A 24,612-nucleotide genomic window follows, 5' to 3' on the forward strand; every position below is an offset into this window, starting at 1 on the left:
GTTTTGCACAGTAGGGACCAGGAAGCCCTCGGGACACTGCCGAGAAAGGACTGCTCGAGGGAAGACCTGTGGGTAAGGCCTTCTTGACTGCTCACCTGGGCTATGACCAGGAGAGCCTAGGTGGGGAGCCAATGATTTGCTTTCACATGTGAGAGAAACTGAGGTATCTGCATGACAGATAGGTCTGCATTTAATTTTAAAAGAGCAACAATGTGTGGTACATAGTGATTTACTAGATGTTATTCAATTTCTGAAGAGTTTAACTATTTTCTTAAGTTTAAAGGTTTTCCCACTTCAAAATGAAATATGAAACACACCCCAAACACTTAATAATTTAATGAGGCTGGTTTTCAATTGTTGAAATTGATAATCCAGAGACCTAAAAACTTATTCGAATGAGGGCTGTAGTATAACTTTTAGCATCCCAGGATTGAATCCATTTTGCCCCAAAGAATACTTGCTATTATTAAAATGCTACTTGAATAGTGCTTTTCTTAAATTTTATATAATATAAACATCAGAAATAATAGTATCTAACAATAAAAGAAGAGGCTGCCAAGTTTTTGCCTACCAGACAATGCAGATGGGACTGGTCCAGAAAAGAGCACCAACCCAGAACTTATTGAGTCAGCAATAAATAAATCGGAGAATAAAAACCTCTATGTTCAGATATCACAATATATATCTCTGTATTGCATTTTTTAAAAAATCCAAGAATGGTTGATAACTGCTGGTCAGCTGAGCCCTCGTGGCTATATTTTACAAGGCTTCTACTTCTCTGAGCACTTAAAATGATAAGGTACTTTGTCTAGAAACCCACTGATAAAAAAGGAATTTGTAAACGAAAGCAAAGTTTTCTTTGGTCAGTTTCCAGCTGTCCTGGGGGTGAAGGAGGGTGGGAGAGGGGGAGGAAGGTGGGAGGGAGGAAAACCCTCAAGCTGAATGAAATCCCAATAGAGAGAATAATAGAGAAAGTCTGGGTTGCAATATGATCCATGCTGAACTTTAGAGATGGGTTCCTTAAAGAACGTTCTGGAAAAAAATGTTACTGCCTCAACCCCCATTTATATCTACCCCCAAACAATTCTATATAATGAAAACATCTGTTCTTTAGGCTTTTGTGTGAATCTAACCCCTTTTGTCCTCCTTTAAATTCTGTAAAGTTACATTGGTTCCTTAACAAATCCTTTTCTAAATCATACATTTTGCAACAACAATTCAAACATTGTCACAAGTTCTCTTTGGCAAAACGTTTTATTACCAAAGATTCCCCACGTTATCTTTGGTCAAGACAATTTATTTTAAAAATTACCCCTTTGATCATTCCAAAACTGGTACAAAAGTTTTCTCTTTTATTCATGGTTTTTAGTTAAAATATAAAAAGCAAGGATTTATTTTAGCTATTTTCTCCAGTTAGATGATACAATGTCATCCTTTTTTTTTCTTCTATTGTATCTTGGAGGCTTCCAGATTAATTATTTTTAATAAAACAAGTAAGATTTTAAAACTCTACATAGTTTTTTTTTACATAGGAAAATTGAAAAAATCTATTAGGTAACTTTATGGGAGCTTATTTTTTTAAGAAATATATTTTTACTAATTGATATAGTTACTAAAGAAGATAGCTATAAGGTACTTTGGCAATATTTAAGATTTTTCAAATTTGGGGGTTTTGTTTGTTTTTTTACTCCATAGAAATAACTGAATTTCCTAACTTGCTTTAATTTCATGTTTATTTAATTTAAATGTCTTTCTTCATATTAAGTGGTCTTTTTGTTTTAATGAAACAAACCCCCACTGGTTCCTCACCTATTTTCTCCCTCAGGATTACTTTTAGTCTGGAGACAGAGGGGACCCGATGGTGTCCTTGGCATAAGTACAGGAGTAGGAACATAAGAATTAATTTGCAAAAGGGATAGCCGAGGAGCCCCTGCACGTGCTCAGTGAGCCCTGGCAACTCATTTTTAATGCAAGCTTTTAACAAATGGGAAGGAATAGTACATCTTTTTAAATTCATGAACTAAGTTAAAAATCAAAAGTAAAAACTCACTTTATAAACCACTGCTGACTGAAGGAAGGATGGTAGTTTATGCGCTGGTATACATACTAACATGTATACACACACATATCGTAAAATAACCTTATCTATTTCCAGAGTAATTAGAATAATGTTTAACTTTCTTTTGATATTACTTTGTAAGGAAATATACAAATGTTTTAGGGATCATGGGATCTATTCCAGAGGAAACTAACCAACAATGAACAACTTCTACTAAAACTACCCCTGGATGTAATGGTAAGTGTAAGTATTAAAGTTAAATATTGTACATCGTCAGAAAGAGAAAATTGCAAGGCCTGTCCAAACTGTACTTCATAGAAACTTAGTAGTTTATTTTGCATTTTAGCGCATGGTGATTGATAAGTTAGACCAGGTACTGAGTTAAAATGAAAAATTTTTCCGCTAAGAGAAGGAAATTCAGAGCCTTAGCTTTAACACCATCATTTCTTAATTGGAAAAGGATCAACATAAAACAGTTTATTTACATTTTCAACTCCCACTGCTTTTTTAAGCCATAGATCTCAAAACCAAAGAAAATTTATTTACAGTGGGACGAAATTTCACACTGATCACTTTCTTGCAATTAGTTAATAGGTTTAATGTCCTTCCTGCTTGGTATTTGAGCTTTCGGCCAAGATAATGTGTTTATATTTTTTAAAAACCAAAATATACTATCTACCCCCACCTCTCACCCTACAGACCACCCAAGTTTTTCACTTTGTGGGAAAGAGTTCAGGCACAAAACTCCTAATGAAGGAATTTTCTCCCCCCACCCCCTTTTTTTCCCCCCGGTTGAAGTCTTAAAGCTGTTATAGGACATAAAAAGAAAATACAACTTGGTAATGTAGAAAAGTTCACTCACCCACCAGAGTCCATCCTTACTAAAGAGAAGCCAAAGCTTTTGATTACTCTACAAGAGATTTGCTCTTCTCTGAGGAGACTATCCCACCCATCTCAATAATGTCTAAATAATAGCTAAGAGACCATCACTCATAAATCCCAGCTTAAAATAACTAGAAGTCAGGCTTTAACCTAAGAAAAGACAGGAAATTCCTGAGTAAAGATTGAAACTTTCTTACTTGGTTTCTTCTACCTTTTTAACCTCGGTGTGCTACAAATTATTTAGGTAGAAATATTTATCAATTTTTTGAAGATCTCTTATTAAGAATTTTTATCAGTTTTAATAAATAGAGATAAAGAAGTAAATTAAAGAAAATAATTAAATCTTAATTTTGAATTTCCTGACTTAACTGTGACAGCCAGTTTTCTGGAGTTGATTTGGTTTAATTTTGCTGTAGGAGACTTAGAATATGATTCTATTTTTGCATTTCTTTCTTAAGATAATAAACAAAAGACAAAAAGGAGGTGTAATAACCATATTAAAAAATACATGGTATGATAATAATATAAATAGCTTTTTTATATTTTACCTAGTATATTAAGTGATAATGAATTAATATTTACTGTACAGTTTAGAAGATAGAAAAAAATCTTAAATGTTTTTTCAGTCTTCCATCAGGTTCAACATAACCAAAAAGTGTGCATATGCCACATACTTACTAAAATTGTGTTTTTAAAATCTACTAGAAACAAAAATTGTCCAAAAGTCTTATGAGTAGAATAAAATAATTTTTCAGCAAGATTTTTTCCCCCCTGAAAAACAGTTATGGTTTTTCAGGCTCAAATACATTGGGTATCTTGGTTTAATAGAACTGCTTCATATTAAAGGATAACATGAACTCACAAATATTTCTTTCTATTTTTTCAGGTTGCATGCATCATTCCTTTAATTGAGCAGAGTTAACTGGATCAAATTATTTATGGGAGAGAGAGGGAAAGCTATACAGAATTACAGTAATTTTAAATTTCCACCAATATACTCTTTGTAAGTGAATCACTCCATAAATATTTTCTGTTGCACTGAATGCAGCAACAATAACAAAATAGTTTCTTAAGGTATTTGTTTTTGCATACTCTGGCCTTGTAATTATTTAAACAGCAGCCAAGTTTAGTGATGTTTTTGATTCTGTCAAGAAAAAAAAATAAGTCCTCTACTCAGAAGTGATGACCAGAAACAGAATCTGACATTTATTTTTTGAAATTAAATAAATAAATGGAAAGTTGCATTTATCAACTCTTTGTTAAAACTGTACCATATCTAATCACTGCATAAAAGTTCAGATGTGTAGAATACTGTCATTTTTTTCAGTCTCTAAAAACTATTTTGCTCTCCATAAACTTTCTATTTGCTATTTTCTCAGAATTTTACAATTAAAGGAAAATAACAAACTACTTGTTTTCCTTAAAATTCTTTGAAAAAATCCCTAAGTACACATTCCTTGGACAATAAGGTTTTGTTTTGTTTTTTAAAATTCTATTTATTGGAATTTTGACTATCTGGATATTTTATTTTTTAAAGGGCAGGGAAATTTGTTAAATACCTCTACGGAAGTGAATTGATCACTTATATTAAAATAACCAGTAGAATTATTCTCAAGTCACCAGAATTAAATTTTCTAACTGTATATTTAACAACATTAATTCTTTCTTATATGAATTTTAAGGAAATTTTCCAGAGGGTCTGGCTTTACTTTTTAGATACGAAATGAAGCTTTCTCTTCTGTGTTTAAGGTACTATTTTGTAACTGCACTGCACTAACAATGTCCAATACACATTGTGAGCATCCCTGTGGGTAACAACTTTTTAGTTTATACCCTTTTGATTCATGGCACAGCCCTGTAGTTAATTAAGAGGAAGAAAACTTAAGCTCACAACTGCTTTTTATTTGGTTTTCAAATCCATACTTTAAAACTTTGCATTAAAAAATATGAGAAATTTATATAAGTTCCTGTTGCTTAATAAAATATTGATAAAAATATATCCCCTTGTCAAAATCCCACTAACAAAGCATCAGATACCAAAGTCCGTTTGTTGCATTGTCAAATACATTAGGCTCATTGATTATTTTGAAAATGGCTGCCATTTCCATGTAAATGACAAGTTTCTTTTTCATGGGCTAGATTATGGTACTTATCTATTACAAGAAACATGTATAAACATAGTCTTTATCTTTAACTTCAGTTTTAAAATATGCAGAGTTTTGTGAAGAGGAAAAACATCTGGTTCAATTACTCTGAACTCTGACTGCATGTGGGCCAGTAGTAATATGAACTGGATTTAAGAATAAACCTTGTGTTTAGTCTTTTTTGTTGTTGTTTTAGCCTTAAAATTTCAATGTGAGTTTTCTGCTCTGTCAATTATCCATGTTAGCACATTTGGAATGAATGTATAAGTGTACTTTCTGAATAAAGTCAAAAGTCTAACTTGTTTTTAGTTCCATAATGTTTTAATGTTTAATTCTATTGTGTGTTTTTCTCCCTTTCCCCTGACCCTCCAAAATCACCAAATCTGGAAAACAGACTGATTGTATCTGCCCATGAGCAAAGGAAACCTGAAGGAACCAAGGGCCTGGCTGGACGGAGTTGTCATGTGTCTGCCTGTCTACACTTGCTGTGCAGAACATCCGCTCACCTGTACAGCAGGCACAGACAGGCAGTCACATGACAACCCAGCCTGAATGACAACCAGCCATTGAAAGAAAGCAGCCCTCACACCATAGCATCTACACCAAGAGCTACAACCAAAATGAGGGGCGCGGGGGCCTGGGGTTTTAATTTGTTGGTTTCTTAACTCTTATGTATTATTATTATTTTTGATTCAAATATTGAAACCCACCAAAAGTAAAGTGAGTGGTGCTTATGAAATATAATAAAACCCATTTCTGAAAATGTTCCTGTGCTTTCTATAGTTCTCTTTTCCTAATCGTTGTCAGTAAATTACTACCCTTGACATTTATTGTACACAGCTTTTGAGCAGCACCCCCAAAATGAATGTAACAAAACAATATAACCTCAGTCTGATGTTTGACAGAATAAGTGATTCTAACAATTCTACTCCAAAAACTAAGTTTAGTTTTCTATATCATCATGACTTTTTAAGACACAGAGATGAAGAAAAGAAAAAGAGTGAAGAGATAATATTCCAGGGAATAATGTATTTTGAGTTAACAAACTCCGCCAGTTTGGGCCTGGGTAAAACACAGTGAAAAGAGTATTTATTTCCAACATAATTTTCAAGTGTATTAAAATATTTGCCTCTCTTCTTTTGATATATACAAAGCTGAAATTGAAGCTTCGATATTTCCAAATGTCATGATGTACATGATTTATTACTGCCATTGTTAAATTAAGAAATTAAGAAGGAAGTACAGTTCTAAGGGTGGAATTTAAGGGGCCAATGCATTCACTTGGAATACATGCTCCCATTCACTGTAAATTTTCAAACTCTTGAAATGGTCAGGCAATTCAATTATTTTCAAAAAGAACAAGGAAAGCTATTAATGGATATGCAGTGTATAATTTTGCCATGTCTTTTGAGGATATGTCAAAACTTTATACACTGTGAACTAGAGTGAAATGATCAGGGTTGGCTTGTTTTATGAATATTTCAAATATTCAAGGGTAAAAAATGGGGAGATGGGTAAAATTAAAAATTTGTCAACTTTGGTTTGGTTCACTAACATGTCAACTTCAGTATTTAAAATTAATTTTCATCTTTCTTAGAAAGATTCTGGTCAAACTTTAAAATATATTGCACAAGGCTACCCAAAATTTTTGCTTTTTTAAATCTAACTAAATATTTCAAGTGTATATTTTGGATTAAAGCAAATTATTTTTATTCAGATATTTCATTTTTAAAATGAAAGATTTAGTCATAAGGATAAAAACTCCCCGAGGTTCAAAATTTTTATTATTATTTGATATTTTACCAAACCTGACACCATAGTTTCTTAAAAACAAAAACAAAAACAGTGATTGGGTAAAACTAATAAGTAAAAATATGATTAAGGCTAAATTCTTGCATTTACAATCTGGCCTAAGGAAATATGTCATCTGCTAAAACATGCTACTGCAAAACACATTATGAAATGAAGGTTTTTACCTTAAAGAAGAGTCCCATGACTAGCAAATAAAGTCCTAAACAATAGTTCACAAAATGTAAAATATAAACAGGAAGACAATATAAAAATGTCTCACAATATTTGCATAAAATCACCCAGTTGTAAATGCTTTATACCACCTGTAGCAAACGCCTCCGACAGGAGTCCGCATATGGATCATCCTATTGGACCCTGCAAGGCAGTGCCAGGACAGTGCTTGAGAGCTCTCTGGCTGACACGATAGCTGGGTCATAACATAAAGGAGACTGTTCCATTACACCAAGCTCCAAAAGGAAAGCTAAGGAGGCCAGGCCAGCGCAGTCATCCTGTAGTGAACCACTCCAGGATGACGTTTCAAATAATTTTCCCTTAAAACATGAGGTTAACATATTGGTATTACATTCTTTTTACTTAGCTTGAAAGAATGTGATATATATATATACACATATATATATATATAAATTCATTAAATGAGGTACATTTAAAAATTTTACTCTTCCAGGAAACGGTAATATAAAGGGTAATATTTTTCTTCCAATATAAACTTCTGAGTACAACAAATAATACATATGAGGGAATGGGTGTGGGTTTATAAGTATTTTTAATAAATTTGAAATAGCATTTACCATTATGGTTTGTTGAATATGTTTTTCAAAAGTATAAATCTTTGCATAATTCTAGAACTTGGAAATGTTTACATGAAATAATCCCACATTAAAAAGCATAACACAAGATAGCTTATGTATATGAAAAAGCACATGCACAACTATGATCATGAAGAATTTAAAGTAACATAAATGTTTTAAAGTTTAATATTTATTGAGACTTTTTTAAAATAAAAAATATCTAAATTTTGGCTAACTAAAACAACTCAGCAAGGAGTGTGACTAGTGTTCACAGGGTCAATCCTGACCTCATCACAGGGAGCATGCGGACCTAGCAGGAAACAGAATCTTGAAAGTCTAAGTGCAAATGGAAGGAGCTGAAGATTTCTATAACTTCTCCGTCTCACAACTTTCACCATCCAGGGACATAGCTGTCACTTCGTTTCCTATTACCAAAGTTACATGTGTCATCTGTTACAGTTACATAATAAAAACAATACTAAGTAAATATCCCTATAAGGGAATTATATAATCTCCTTATCAAGCTTTCCAAACACATCAACCCACAAAAATGAGGCCTGTAATTTTTTGAGTCCAAAGAATGTCCTTATTTCAATGCAGATTTTGGATTTTCTTCAATACTGTAAGGTTAGTACATTTCCACTGGAAATGCTTCTGTTGAATTACCCTACTTTCCTAGGAGTATTCCATTATGATTTTAATCTTCATGTTGGACTACCTAAATGGAATAAATATTGGCTATGTACTATCATTGTTCATAAACTAGCAATCCCTTTTTTTTCAGAGATTTCAACTACCATTTACACATTTCTCATTGATACTAAGAAAAATAAGACTCTTTTCTCCTTGAGTCAGAATATTCTATTCTTTTAAATTTTGTATTTTGGAATAATTTAAATAAAAGCCATCACATTTTTTTTTCAAATCTGATTTTAAAGATTAATGTAGAACTATCTAAATCCACAATCTTTTTGAAATGATAGTTTCTATTTTATTCCAATGCCTTGCCCTTTTCTAAATCCCTCCAAAGAACTGTGCAACAGGGAGATCAGTTTGTGCTTTGTGACCACTTAGAGGGGTGGGAGGGAGGCTCAAGAGGGAGGGGATGGGGGATACATGTATACATATAACTGATTCACTTTGTTATATAGCAGAAACTAACACAACATTGTAAAGCAATTATACTCCAATAAAGATGTAAAAAAAAAAAGAACTGTGCAAAATATATTTATAATGTATGAAAATGACACTGGGAAATTTATTTTCTGCTTAAATTATCTTCAATCCAGGAAGTCATATAGTCAGAGGGAAAAAAAATCCATTAACCTTCAATCATGAAACTTAAGAAAATTTTAAGACAATCTACATCTAAGGGTAATTTTACCCTGTAATTCAATAATTTGGTTTAGCCACTTGTGATACCAGGACATGATGAATTACTATGCTGCACTTAATTATTTATTTGCTCAATCACATCTTCACTTGGCCAATATTTACTTAGCGTCACCTCTCAGAGCCATGCCTACTGGTGGTAGAACATGGAACAAGACAGTGGCTCCTGGGCTCAAGAAGCTTACAGTTCAGCAGGAACTTAAAAGCATTCAACCAATACTTAGCACGTGTGATGAGTTTTGTCAATTTTCACCTTTTGAAAAAATCTCTTAAATTCATCCATTTCTATCAATTTCCCTCAACCCATCCAGCCCAAGCTACCATTATCTCTTATGTATACCACAGCAATAGCTTTCTACAACTCCCCAATTCAGTTTTGTCCTCCTCCAATCCAGTCTCTACAAAGCAATCACAAAGATCTATAAAAATTTCAAATCCTATTATGTGACTCTTCAGCTTAAAAACTTCAAAGGCTTCTCATCATTCTTTGGATCAAAATCCTTAATCTTTATAGAGTCCTTTTCTCTATTTGTTCCAGTCACAGTGGCCTAAATTCAGTTTCTTACATTCATCAGGCTCTATCTTGCCTTAGGCATTAACACAAACCTTCTCTGACCACTCAGTTTAATGTCCCCCCATGCTGTGATTACCATCCCAGATACTCCTTAAGTCAAACACATCATTGGATTTATCTTATTCACAGTTTGTAATCTGAATCTCATAGTTGTTCCTGATTGTTTATGTTTTCTTTATCAGAAAATATCCTTCATAAGGGTGGGTACTTTGCTAACCACTTTATCCTTAGTGATCAGGATAGTGTCTGGTACATAATAGGTGCTCAGAATATATTTGTTGGGAAATGTTCAGGTGATTAAGAGCACAGCACTGATACTTAGTAGCTGGCTGAATTAGTCTCTTTGAGTCTCAATCTTCATTTCTAAAATGGAGAATGTAAATAAAGTATTGACTTAGTTCAGTGCCTGATAAACTTTATTATAAATAATAAATGTTAACCATTATCATGATGATCTTCATCAAGATTATCATTCAGATTGAAAGCTGGCCTTCATGAGCTTAAGCAGGTAGAATGAATAGCAGAGATATTTTTTACAACCACAATTACTTTAGAACTAGGGAGCATCTTGTTAACTGAAAGTCCATTTGGCTTGGTTGAGCATTTGACTAATTTGGATATACAAAGGTGAGCCTGAAATGAAGGCTGGACTAGATGCTAAGAAGAGCTGAGTGGATGTACATAAAAGAATGAGTAAACGCCTTGAGTTTGGGGCAATCCAGACTGACAGCACTGAGGGGAGAGATGTGAAGGGGAAGAGAAAGAGAGAAGCCAATGTACTTTCCTTGGGCTGGGCCAGCACACGGCTAGAGCTGCCAGTGACACACCCAGTGCCCACTAGTTAAAAACTGCTGTGCAGAGGGTTATCTAATATGCTATTTGAGGTTGTTTGAATTGCTGTTTTGCTTCCTCAAATCCTTAGTAAATATAAGTACTACAAATATCTTTATATTATTATTTTGATAGAAATCAAAGGAGCTGAGTATCATTCATCCAAGATCCCAAGGGATATATGTGGACACACAATCCTGCATGTCCAAGCTCTGTCCTCACCCCCATAAACAGTTCCCCCTTGACTTGGGGTATGCACAATGACAGAATGCTCTGGAGAGGATGGGCCCAGGAAGAGGTCTATGCAACCCCTAGAAATGCATTCAGAGCCACTTTTGTACAGAATTTCAGAGTCTGGGGTACTGGAGTATGATTTGGAAGGACAGCCAGGTTTGGGTAAATCCCCTTGGTGATTAGTTATAAACTATCTAACCACGTACAAGATGGTCTATTTATTTTCATGTTGCAGAAAGCCCCAATTTTTGAGTAATGCTAAAGGATAACATATAGTCAAGTACATAGATTAATTATGTTTTCCATAACCACTTTGTATTATATAGATTCTCTGAAGATAACACATGGAAATAACACTGCCTGGGACACAGGTGGAAACCTTTCCATTAAGATCATCTGTCAGTAACATTACAGATAACATTACTGTAATGTAGAATAATGGTTCAAAACATGAGGTCCACAGATGTCTGAGCGTGTTCACGAACCCATCTAAGATTTAAGGGTAGGGAGGATAGTTATATTAAGGATGGGGAGAAAGCAGGAAAAATGATGGGGACCTATTATTACCATCATGCCAACTCTAGCTTAAAATTATTACACAGGGTTATCATGTTATTGCCTCTGCCAGTTTGGATAGGAAATCACATAGTTTGATATTATCATCTCTAACCCATAGGCTGGTGAAGAGGCAGCATAGAAAAGTCCCACTGAAGGAACAGGATCTGAGTTCCATTTTACTGCCTGAATCTTACCATTCTCTGCTGAAAAATCCCAGATCCCATATATCCTATCTCACAAAATGAAATGACCAAATTGGAAATTAGAAGACATGTGAGTGAAAGAATGACATTATTGTAGGAGGGCATAGTATTACTTGAGACGACAAGAATAAATACATAAATGTGATGCCTAAAAGATTATAAATGCACTTGTTAATATACGATTTCTTAGAGTCCTACAAACTCCCTTTGAGGTGATTTGGTCAGCAACAGTCCCCATTTGATAAGCTAAAACTGAGGCTCAGAGAAGTCTGACTTGTTCCAACACTGGCAGTTAGTCGTAGCAAATTCACATCCTCCAGCACCTCACCCTTTTCATTGCACCAAGCATATGGTCTACAGGGTCTTTTGTTCAATTAATCGCATCTTGAAAACAGTTTGAACCATTGTTCTTTAATCACAAATACATTTCATAAGTCATTTATATTTATTACAAACCTGTCAAAAGTTAAATAAAACCATATCTATTCATATGCCATAATATGCTATTTATTCAACAGCCAATTAGATTATAATGAAAACATACCAGTCTAATTACACAAGAAAGCAGGAAGATGAAAGAACATAGAAACAAATAACAATTCTCTATGAAAATCTGATTATAAATTATTAAATAAATGATAAATCTATAACTAACCTAATAATATTTATGGTGTCACACTTGCTTGACTAATAGAGATAAATTGCTATGTAACAGGATTTCCAAAGTGTGTAGATGCTGATGTGACAGATACCATGGGAACAAAGTACAAGCACTCAACTTACCAACAAACTGACTCCAAAAGTTGGGTAAGGACTCATGCTTATTTTCACAAAGGAAAATTGTAAATTTGGGGTTTTCAAGGTTGCCCACAGAAGCATCTTTAATCCATATCCAGAAGCATAGTTAAACTACGACAGCAAGGCATGTATGAAATCTAAGCATCATTTAAAACACTGCTAATAAAGGATGGGTATTCAGGGTACAAATTCAAGGGGCCAGAGACAATTCACTACCTCTAAGCCCCACCCTCCTGACATTTCTTCTGACCTCCTTTCCCCATACCCTCCCTTCCAGCCTTGGCTCCCAGCAGACGCTAATAACTATTAGTTGAATACTGGTAAAGAGCAAGGAACAGTGCTGACCCCTCCCTTCTGCCCTGCCCGCAGGCTCAGAGGTGGTCTGTGGTGGTAGGAAGTGCTGGCAACAGAAATGGAGCAGGATGGTGAACCAGAGTGGTGGTTACCAAGGAGTGGTAAGGTGGGGATGAATGAGGATGGCTTCAGGGAGAAAAGGCTCTGCCCCACTGACACATACTTTGAAGACAGGGGTCATGAGTCAGGCATTACTATTTAGAAAATTTCCTATCTGGTTTCTTGAGCAGAGTTTTTCATGAGAAACAGTAGCTAATGACTACAGTGTAGCTGTATGTGGCCCATCAGTTTGCTTTACCCTGAACTTGAGCTCTCCTCTCCAGCCAGTACAAGCCACCATCTTCTCTTGCCTGAACCACTGATATAGTCTGCTAGCTGGTCTCCCTTCTTCTATTCTTGCCACCCCAACTCCATCCACACACACATTCCAAACCACAAATCATGCCCAACCCAGCAGCCAGACTGATCCTTCTAAAACGTAAATCCAATCAGGTCACATCCTATTGAGACAGGCCAATGGTTTTCAATTATCCTTGGAATAAAATCCAAATCATTGGCCTGACAAGGTACCTCTGATTCTATATTTCCTACTTCTCTCTTCTTCTCCTCCTCCACCTCAGCCATAAGCTTCCTGCCCACTGCCACCCTGGAATGTTCTTCAACATAATCTTCTACACAGTTCGTCATTCCAGTCTCTGCTCCAATGTTACTTCTTCGCAAACACTCAATCTAAAAGTCCCTCCCCCGTCAGTTTTTAGCTCACTGACCTATTTTCTTCAGGGCACTTACTATCCGATATTGTATTGTTGTTAGCCTACTTGTTAGCTCAATAGAGCAGCATCCTCATCTGTCGTTTTCTCTTTCTTAAAATGATCTAAACTAAGAAAACAACCCTTTTCTAAACTTTTTTCATCTAAATCAGTCCAATCTATTTTAAGGGTCATTATGACCTACCCTTCCCACCCAACACACACACACAGCCCACCACCTTCCACACACATACCTTTAATAAAATGTTCTCTGGCAATTGGTTAATATTATAACTGCACACATGTATTTTCTATCTATGGTAACCAAGTGCTCATGAGGGAGCTTCAGCAGCAGAGATTTTGTAAAAATTTTTTCTGAATTTATAGCAGAGAGAAGGGGCTGACTGGTGACCATGAGCTCACCAAGCTCTCAAAGCCTCTTCCTTCCCTACAGGGAGCATCACGTGCCTTCCAACAGGCTTGTTTCAGAAACCCTAAAGCCATACTCCGACAGCAGTGGCTAATCCCAGTCTTCAGGGCCCCTGATACTAACACTCAGGGAGAGGTCAATGCTGGGATGCCTGGAGCTCATTTTAATAAATCCTCTGTGGGATGAGGTTGACTTGGAAAACTCCAGCACCTCGGAGATTCTTGCCTCCATTTGTGGTTGAAGTCATAAGCTCTGGAGCCAGACAGCGTGTGTTCAAATTTCTGCTTTGCTACCAAGTAGCTATGAGACCTTGGCAAGTTAATTATCCTCACCAACACCAAGTGTTCTACCATAAGGAAAACTGAGTCCTATAGAAATGACTTTTCAAAAGGTTGTGTTTTTTCTTCATTTACTCACCTGAAAAATGGGGATAATAATAGTACCTATCCTTATGGTTGTAATGTGGATTAAATGCCTTAATTAATAAATATAAAACACTAGCTATTACTAACATGATTCCTCAGCAAAATCTTTTGCTTTGCCTAGAATAACTGAGAATGGCCCATAGACCAATATGTATTTAAGTGTACATACATGATCACCTACTTGTGAACACTTGTAAACAAATACTTGTAAACAAAATGCATCTAAGAGAAGATCTAGTAGGGCAACTGAATACAAAAGAAGATTATGTAATTACTGATGTTTATATCTAGAAAGGCATCTCAGAGCTCCTGAGGCTGTTGCCTTTAAACACTGGAGCTTCCACAGAATGAGAGAGAGATCTAAGCAGCCAGCACAGGAAAGAAACCAATGCTAATCCTCAGACTCACAACAACCAATTCCACGTTTGACTGAAGTCATTAAAATATGTGACAAAAATTTGAAATAAAGCTTTTGAGTAGAAATTTTCTTTGGACCTTTCTAGAAGATCTGATTTCCTTTACTGCAGAAAATTTAGTGCCCATCAAGTGATCATCTGATATTTATTAAACACATTATTTGCACAAAGCATTTAGGAAAAAGAAAGAACTACATAGGACATGAAGTTTTTCCTCCAACAATTTACAAAAGCACCTTGCAGTGCTTTCAGAAGATATCAAGCCAAGAGCGGAAGGACTTTTAACTCTGAAACGCGTGCCTTTTATAACCAAATACAACTGACACAATCTCACCTGTATATAGTTTTGCTATCACAGAGTATTCTTATCCAATGTTTGCATGCTGCATTATAAGCCCCCCAAATTTCTCAAGTCAGACCAGAGCTATTAAAATTTCCAAAACACTGCTTAATTTCCATCCATGCCCTCCCAAATTTACCAGTATCACTTTATAGCACTTTAATGGCTCTGTAAGACTGATTTTTTTGTGTGTGCTTTTCTATCAGACTTAAATGAGTAATAAGTCACAGGCCCAATATTATTAACATCTAACATGAACCAGAACACCATAATTATCATAATTCATGCTTTTACATAGATATCAAATTCTCAAAGAAAAAATTTGTATAAACAATTATCTAGTACTCACTTGAAGACTAGTGATTTGGACATTTTCAAAAGCCTGTCATTTGAGACAGATGTCACAGCAACAATTCCAAAATGCTTTATTAACTCTGTATCACGCTATTAACTTTGCTCTTACGATGCTCTATTACCTTGAGTATTTTCAACACATTATTGAATGAAAATCGCTTTCACTATATCACTACCTTGCCATTATTACAAAGAAGGATCCCTAACTCCATTTCTTCAGGGAAATAAATGTGACTACAAATAAAAGATATTTGAGGGGACTATCGTAAAATTTTAAATCTATGAGGAAAAAACCGTGCTTCTTCAAACATCCCAAGCTAAGTCTTACTGAAAAAAAACCACTGGTGCCTTAAAATTGTATATCACAATACTATCAATTAATTTGAAAGAGAAACATTTTAATTTTAAAAATTCTGTCACTTCTGTGGCTCACCTCATCATCTTTGTACCAGGATAAGCTTTCAGCAGTAAGGACGAACCAGTATCCCTTGGAGCCTCCTTTCATGATGCCAATGTTGCTGATGGTTAGCCATCCCTTGCGAATCACCTTCAAGAGAGCACAGATCAGCAGAGACGTTTAATTTAACATGAGCCCATGGGGAATGCACGTTTGCACTAAGTTAAAAACAAGATACAAGTTACAATAAGAATAGCATTGTTCCCTCAAAGCTCACCTTCTATTAAACTATTCAGAATAATACATCTTCATGGTTCCCTGGTGGCACAGTGGTTAAGAATCTGCCTGCCAATGCAGGGGACACAGGTTCAAGCCCTGGTCCGGGAAGATCCCACATGTCACGGAGCAGCTAAGCCCACGTACCACAACTACTAAGCCTGCGCTCTAGAGCCGGAGAGCCACAACTACTGAGGCCACGTGTCACAACTACTGAAGCCCGCGCACCTAGAGCTTGTGCTTCGCAACAAGAGAAGCCACCTTAATGAGAGGCCTGCACACTGCAACGAAGAGTAGCCCCCACTTGCTGCAACTAAAAAGAAAGCCCACGCACAGCAACGAAGACCAAATGCAGCCAAAAATAAATAAATAAATGTATTTAAAAAAAAAAACAAAATAATATATCTTCCAAAAGCACACATAAGCAGAGGGAAGTCTCTCCCATCAAATGAACAAAAATCAGAATCGCAGACTTGTATGGATGGTGGAAGCAGAGAGACTGAAACAGGCAGGCTAATAAATAAGGCAGACTAATAGGCTTGTGTCAGGCCTCTTTATGGCATTGCTGCTACAATTAAAAGATACTTAGTTGACTGGACAAACAACAATAGACTCTCCATGCCCACTGTCTCTTATCCCCTTCCAGCCCACTGGCCCATTTGTTTGCCCGGTTTGCATCTCTTTAGGATTTCTACCAGAGACTGGCCACCGAATGGTGAAAAGAAAAAACAAGCCAACCAATTAGTTCCTTGTTAACAGCTCTCAATAAGCTGAATGGTGGAGAAAGCTGAAACAATAAGCTAAAATAAAAGTTTGGAGGTTTTTAATGGTCTAGGTTTATCCACCTACCTCTGGTTGTTATTTGCCAAGCTAAGAAATACATAGAGTCTTCATAAAAATATTTAAACAGCATTTAAATTTTTAAACATTAACAACTTGGAAAGAAATTACCTATAAATGGCATTTAAGTGAAAATCTGTTTTTTCTCACAGCTTTTATAAAGTTAAATTGTTTTCCATACAGCATAGTTTACCATCTCCTCTATGCTAGATAATTTTTGTTGTCATAGAAATGAAATGTATATGGAATTGTATGATATTGTTCTAAATGTCAAAAATCACCCTATACCTACAATGTCCATTATCCTAAACATTCTGAAATATTTTTTTTAAAAATTACTTATTGAATGACTGAGTGTCACTTCCTAAAGGAAAATGAAAATAACCTAATAATAATCAGATTTTATGTTTATATTTATATTTTATTTTTCAGCTTTCTAGTTGAAGAAAGTCAATCCTAGGGAATATTGTGAAGTAAGCCAAGGTCATTATTGATCTTCCAAGCCTCTTTCCACAATCCTAGTCTCTGTCACCCTTGATTCCCTGTTTCAGTATCTCCCAGCATCGCCCATTTTCCTTTTTAACTCTTTAACTTTTACAGACCTCCAGGTAGAAACCCATTCAGGCCCAGATTAAGGCAGTTCTCTCCATTGTTCAAACTCAACTCCTTCTTAACCCTCTGCTTCAGAAAGAAGGAAACAATACTTCTCAAAGTATGGTTTCTACCAGCTAATAAAATAAAATGGTTATAATAAATAACCATTGGGATGCTTTCTAACAGTACAGATTCTTGGGATACCTATAAGTCCAAAGGAATCAGAATATGTGCATATGAAACCCAGGAATCTACATTTTAACATTTCCCAAAGTGATTCTTATTCATACTGAAGTTTGAAAGTCGTTGCATGTATACATACAATCAAAACTTCATTCGTCTTAGAGCAAATAATCTCATTTAATTTTTTAGTAAGAAGGAACTGGTTATTTCCCAATAAGATTGTTACCCACACTACCAGGGCTTACAAATAGCATATTAATTATAGTACTTAATGAAAGTGTATTTACTATTTCATTCTATCAGGCATCTTTGGACAAAGAGGAAGTCTTCCAGATACTCCACAAATTGCAATAAGAAAATCACTATTTCACCCATTGATAGAACAGGCTGGCTTTCATCAAGGAGAGCCATGAATTTAGTTCAACAAACATTTGTTAAGAACCTATCATATGTCAAGATGAAAAAGCATGATGATGCCACACCCCTGTCCTCAAGAATTTTAGTTTTGTAGGGAATGAAGATGCATAAGGAGACAGTTTCAACATAAAAGTGTAGTAAGAGAGGTATCCTTAACAAGAGAAGGAGGACTGGACACAACTTAGGTAATGTTAATAGGCTTTCCCTGGAGACATGATAGCTTGAAAGAACCTGGCAGAGAATTAGAGTTAGGTCAGGAAGTAGCTCGTTTGCCTATTTATTTGTTTTCCATGAAGAAGGACAAACAAGAACAAAATATGAAAGAGCTACTTCATGCAGAAAATGTGAGGTGGGATGAAGAAATTGAGACTGGAGAGGCAAGCGGGGTAAAGCCAGAGTCGATCCAGTTCAATAGAGCACCCATTTTAGCGATAAAATTTGGCAGTACCAAAATAAATTTCAAGTACACATGTAAATTTATTAAGTAGATATGACCAATGTATTACTAAACTGTGTACATCTATAGAAATACCCAAAGAAATTCTAAAGTATTATATGAAGATGAAGTAAATATTTTAAGTTTTTTATTTTGTGGGGGAAATGTATTTTATTTGTTACATTTATAACTTTATTATTGACTTCTCTGTGATACAAAGCGAGGGCACTGGCATCAATATATATATATATATTCAATACTAATAAATTTTAACTGTTTCCTTATTTTCTAGATAAAATATGTATGTAGATGTTCTACTATATCCTCCTGCATTCCAGCGAATTTTGCATGCTCCCTGAGACAAACTAGGTTATGTAAGCTATTGCAATAAACCAAGTGAGACATGAACAAGGTGTGAAGTAAAGCCACGAGCAGAAAGCATGAAAATAAATAAACCTACTGGAGAAACACCTAGGAGACAAAATCAATAGGACTTATGACTGGATGAAAGGGAGATTAATGAAGGTAAAGACTAGAACTGCATTGTACAGTAGCCACTAGCCACATATGGTTATTGAGCCCTAGTAGCTAGTTTAAACTCTGATGTGTGGTAAGTGTAAAATGCACACTGGATTTTGAAAACTTGGTACAAAAGAAATGTAAAATATCTATTAAATGGTTGGTTTTTTTTCTTTTTTTGCGGTATGCGGGCCTCTCACTGTTGTGGCCTCTCCTGTTGCAGAGCACAGGCTCCGGACACACAGGCTTAGCGGCCATGGCTCACAGGCCTAGCCATTCCGCGGCATGTGGGATCTTCCCGGACCGGGGCACGAACCCGTGTCCCCTGCATCGGCAGGCAGACTCTCAACCACTGCGCCACCAGGGAAGCCCTATTAAATGTTTTAAAATGATAATATTTTAGATATATTGGGTTAAATAAAATCTATTCTTAATATTCATTTCACTTGACTCATTTTATTTTTTAATGTGGTTACCAGAAAATTTTTATATTACACATGTGGCTTACATTTTATTTTTATTGGACATTGTGCTGTTCTAGAATGATTCTGAAACTCATGGGGCTACCAAATCAGAAGGAATAGAGAAAGAGAACCAAGTTTTAGAAGTAGAGGAGTTGATGATGAATTCAGCCAAGGCCATGTTGAATCTGAGGTACCTGTGGGAGACACACATAGACGTGACCTGACCTCTGAAGCAAAATGGAAATGTTAGGACTGGACATGCAGACTTGCAAGTCATCAGCATATATACATAGGTGGCAGTTAAAACTGTGTGAAAAAGCAGTGGCTCACAGTGGAAATCCTGGGGAAAAGACCAACTTTTAAGAGGTGGTCAGGAATGTCAGAAAAATAAGAGCAGTGAGGTTATGGAAGCCAAAGGCAAGGGGAATTTCAAGGAATGTGCCATTGGGAGTGTCAGATTCAGCACAGAAAGGGACATATAAAGTGCAATGCAGACATCATAGTGTCTTTAGCTATGCAAGTTGAAGTGAGGTGGTGGGATAAGTCAGAGTTCACTGGGTTGAAAAGTGAATGGGAAGTGAAAAATGGAGACAATGACTAAAGAGAGCTCTTTACAGAGGAGGATGAAAGCCAGTTGAAACCAGAAGAGACACAGGGTCAAAAGAGGTGCTTTTTTCGTTGCTTTTGTTGCTGCTGCTGCTGTTGTTTTTTGGTTTGGGGATTTTTTTTTATTTTTATTTTTTTTAGTATAGGCAAAAATCAAGCATATTTATTGCTTGAGGAGAACTAATAGTACAGAGTAAGAGGTTGGTGATATAGAAAAATGATACAAGGACAACGAAGATGGAAATGAATGGGATGAAGAGCACAGGGAGGGGGCTGTCTTTGAACAGGAATGTGAGCCTGGGAGGTTGGAAGAATGAGGGTAGATGTAGGTTCTCTGAATGGAAAAGGGTCGAAAGTTTAGAAAGGTTATAGTTGACCTTTCCATTTCACTGGATAAGAGAATAGATAATTATCTGCAGGAGAGTGAGGCTGAGAAGTTGGAAAGAAGGTTTGAGAATAGTGTTAAGCACTGGGACAATCAGCAATTGAATGAGACAACATAACTGGAATTAGTAAAAAAAAAAAAAAAAAAAAAAAAAAAGGTTGACAAAACACAACACTAAAAACTCCTAGAAGATAATATAGGAGAAAATCTAGATGACCCTGGGTATGATGACGCTTCTCTAGATACAATACCAAAGACACAATCTATGAAAGAAATAATTAGTAATCTGAACTCCATTAAAATTAAAAATATCTGCTCTGTAAGAGACAGTATCAAGAGAATTAGAAGACAAGCCACAGATTAAGGGAAAATACTTGCAAAAGACATAATTGATAAAGGACTGTTATCCAAACATACAAAGAACTCTTAAAACTCAATAGTGAGAAAACAAACAACCCAATTAAAAAATGGGCCAAAGACTTTAACACACCTCACCAAAGATACACAGATAGCAAATAAGCATATGAAAAGATGCTCAATATCACGTCATCAGGGAAATGAAAACTAAAACTACGAGATACCACTACACACATATTAGAATGGCCAAAATCTGAAACACTAACAACACCAAATGCTGGTGAGGATGTAGAACAGCAGGAACTTATATACATTGCTGGTGGGAATGCAAAATGGCACAAACACTTTGGAAGACAGTTTGGTGCTTCCTTACAAAACTAAATGTACACTTCCCATGTGATCCTTGGTATTCACAATCACAATCCTTGGTATTCACCTAAAGGAGCTGAAAACTTAGGTACATATATGCATGTTTATAACAGCTTCATTCATAATTTCCAAAACTTGGTAGCAACTGAGATGTCCTTCAGTAAATGAATGGATAAGTAAACCATGGTTCATCCAGATAATGGAATATTATTCAGCACTAAAAAGAAATTAGCTATCAAGCCATAAAAAGACATGGTGGAATCTTAAATGCATATTACTAAGTGAAAGAAGCCAATCTGAAAAGCCTACATTCTGTGTGATTCCAACGATATGACATTCTGGAAAAGGCAAAACTATGGAGACTTTAGATCAGTAGTTGTCAAGGGTGGGGTAGGGAAAGGGAGAGATAAGTAGGCAGAGCATATAGGATTTTTAGGGTACTGAAAATACTCTGATATTATATGGATACATTATACTTTTTTTCCAACCTAAAGAATGTACAATACCAAGCGTGAACCCTAAGGTAAACTATGGACTTTGGCGATTATGATGTGTCAATGTAGGTTCATCTTTGGTTTTAAAAAAAACGTACCACTCTGGTGAGTGATGTTGATAACAGGGGAGATTGTGCACGTGTCGGGGCGGGGGAAGATGAAGAATCTCTGTACCTGCCTCTCAATTTTGTCGTAAACCTAAAACTGCTCTAAAAACATAAGGTCTTAAAAATAATGGCTGGAAGCTAAGAAGGAAGTCCATAACTTGCAGGGACACAATCAACATAGTTGCATTATTGCCTCTAGCAACATTCTGCACACTCGACATAGAAAAAGAGAAGGTAAGTGGAAACTGATCCAGGGCTCTGGACCCAAGTGACCTAAGTACCTGGGTGTAAAGATGTTGAAGGTTGGGGGCGAGAGAGTAATTTGGGTGATCATCCATTTAATCTAGGCCAGGCAGAGAAATGAGGCCAGGAGGGGGCTAATAGAGAGGCAGAAAATGCAAGAAAAAAAAATGTCAGCTACTATGTAGATAAAGGCAAGAATAGAGTTTGGGGAATTTAAGAGGATGTGAAGCAATAAATTGCCTGATCTTATTGGCACCACTGGATTCACCTCTCAAAGATGCAACACTATTTCTAGAAGTATTGAACGTTATAGCCAAAACAGATATTTATTAAATATCATTTAGTCCAGCGAATATAGTCAAGTAAGCTATATGGAAATTATGAGCTACTAATAACAGTTAAAATGAAATTTGCAAAGAATTGACATAAAAAGTAATTAGAAGAGATTATTATATTCTATGACATTAGTCATTTTAATTGCAATAGGCTTTCTCACTTGGAGAGAAAAAGAGGATTACAGCTGCCGTGCTGTGAGTACACATGGCCTAGATCCCTTCATAGGAATCCATGGAAGTGTGTTCAGCATTGAAAGCTGTCAGCAAGTAGCTGTCATAAAAAAGTTTAAGAAGCTCTGGTCCAATCCCAATCCCTCCTGGGGGAAAAAAAGAAGCATATTTGCCAAAAATGGACTTTTTTCCCCAATGACAAACAGCTCAAAATAAGAATTAAGAAAAAGTAATTCCTAATGTACTTTTTCACAGAAGAACTGAGGGAGAGAGAAATCACAAAATCAAGGAGAAACAGTGGAACAAAATGAGAAGAGGCAAGCATTAAGGAAAAATGATCAGAACACAAGAGATAACAAAACTAAAGCGGGGTGGGGGCTTCCCTGGTGGTTCAGTGGCTAAGACTCTGCGCTCCCAATGCAGGGGGCCAGGGTTTGATCCCTGGTCAGGGAACTAGATGCCACATGCTGCAACTAAAGACCCCACATGCCACAACAAACATCCCAGACGCGGCAACGAAGATCCTGCGTGACACAACTAAGAACCAGCACGGCCAAATAAATAAATAAATGAATATTTTAAAAATAAAAAAGAAAGAATACTAAGGAGAAATTAATATAACAAAACAAAGTAGGGAGAAAGAGAAGGCAAAGACTAAATAATAAAATTTGAAAAGAATGTTAAGCCAAATGTGATTTATTATAGTCTCTTCATAGAGAAAGATATGTTAATTTTATATTCAAATCTAAAATTCCCAAAATAAATCCATCAACATTTAGTACAATAGCCATTTACAGCCTCTTAGTGTTTGAATGTCAAATTCTGTCTTGAGTGTCCAAGTAAACAAGAGCATAATTATATGACTGGAAGGGATCTTGAGAGCTGAAAGGCCATGTCTTACTTGTAAGGCTTGAGGCAAACCAGTTTTTAATATGTATTGCTGTAAATATCACCCAAGCTTCTTTTGCCAGATATAGATACTTTGAAAGTGGAATAGGGAGAGTGGAGTAGCTCAGCCTCTCCTCTTAAAGGCAAGCCTATTCTAGAGAGTATATGTTCTAGTTAGGTCCTCCACACTATGAAAAGTCAGGCCTTCTCAGGCTTGGCAAAACCTGTATGTTAGGGACAAATTCAGACTTCAACATCTGGCCAGCACACTGGATCATAAAATTAATACACAGACAAGGAATAAAATTATGGGAAGAAAACAGTACATGTGGAAAAGTTATAATGTGGCCAAAGCTTTGGGCCTTGAACTTTGTGAGCAGGGCATTTTGACCTTGGCCTTATTTATGGTAGACCATACAAGTTTTTCTCAGGTTTGCAGCTGGCTTTTAACTGTTACAGCCTGTGTGTGGAGTTTGTAACCACAGACTATTTGATAGTTTGATCTTGGTAGATTACAAAAGGCTTTAACCATAGGTGAGTAGCTGCTTCCATAAAGGTAGTTCACACACCGCAGGGCTGACGTTGGTGGATCTGCAGAGCTGCATAGGCTCAGCAAGGGCACAGGCCAGGCAGGTCACTCAGCTGGTTGGGAGGGACCTACCTTTGCGAGCACAGGCATCCACAGGAAATAGGCTGCTTATCCTTGAATTTGGCCGGCAGAGATTTTCCTAAACAGGTGTGCCTGGGGCAAGAGTTCAACTATAGGGAGAAAAGTCTTTCTAAATACAGGCCCGATAGGCCTCAGGAGGGAGAATTAGATTTACTATGTTTAAACTGTAAGGCAACTGAGGTCCATATGTATATCACAGAGCACTCTTGAGGTTCTAGGTTTATTTTATTAGGTGGGAAGTAGGAAGGGTTAGATTAGCTGCCCTTAGTGCCATACTTTACCCTGGATCAGGGCAAGAAGGGAACTGTGGAGAGCTATATTTAACTTGTGTTGCTTACTGACAGACTCAAGAGTCAATCCCACCTCCCACCCCAGCACATGTTTTCAAACTCTCTCTGGATTATATAAGCAGGAGAAAGTCTCCTTAGGAGGCCCAGGCTTCTAGATGAAGAAATGATGTAACAAGAGACAGAAAGAGAAACACAAAAGCAAAAGGGAAGTAAAAATTACAAGGTTTT

At 36.2% G+C, this 24,612-nt stretch overlaps 1 protein-coding gene across 6 annotated transcripts in view; it reads right to left on the minus strand.

The window, feature by feature from the left end:
* Positions 1-24,612, minus strand: part of DNM3 (dynamin 3) — a gene marked incomplete at both ends in the record, with an annotated part of 577,972 nt that overhangs the window by 263,524 nt on the left and 289,836 nt on the right. For all 6 annotated transcript variants that reach the window (XM_082834657.1, XM_082834656.1, XM_082834654.1 and 3 more), the window contains one exon: positions 15,777-15,890. In XM_082834657.1, coding sequence (XP_082690783.1) covers positions 15,777-15,890 — 114 coding nt within the window. The remainder of the gene's footprint in view (positions 1-15,776; positions 15,891-24,612) is intronic.

The sequence above is a fragment of the Leucopleurus acutus genome (genome assembly GCF_964270905.1).
Source record: "Leucopleurus acutus genome assembly, chromosome: 2".
NCBI lineage: Eukaryota > Metazoa > Chordata > Mammalia > Artiodactyla > Delphinidae > Leucopleurus > Leucopleurus acutus.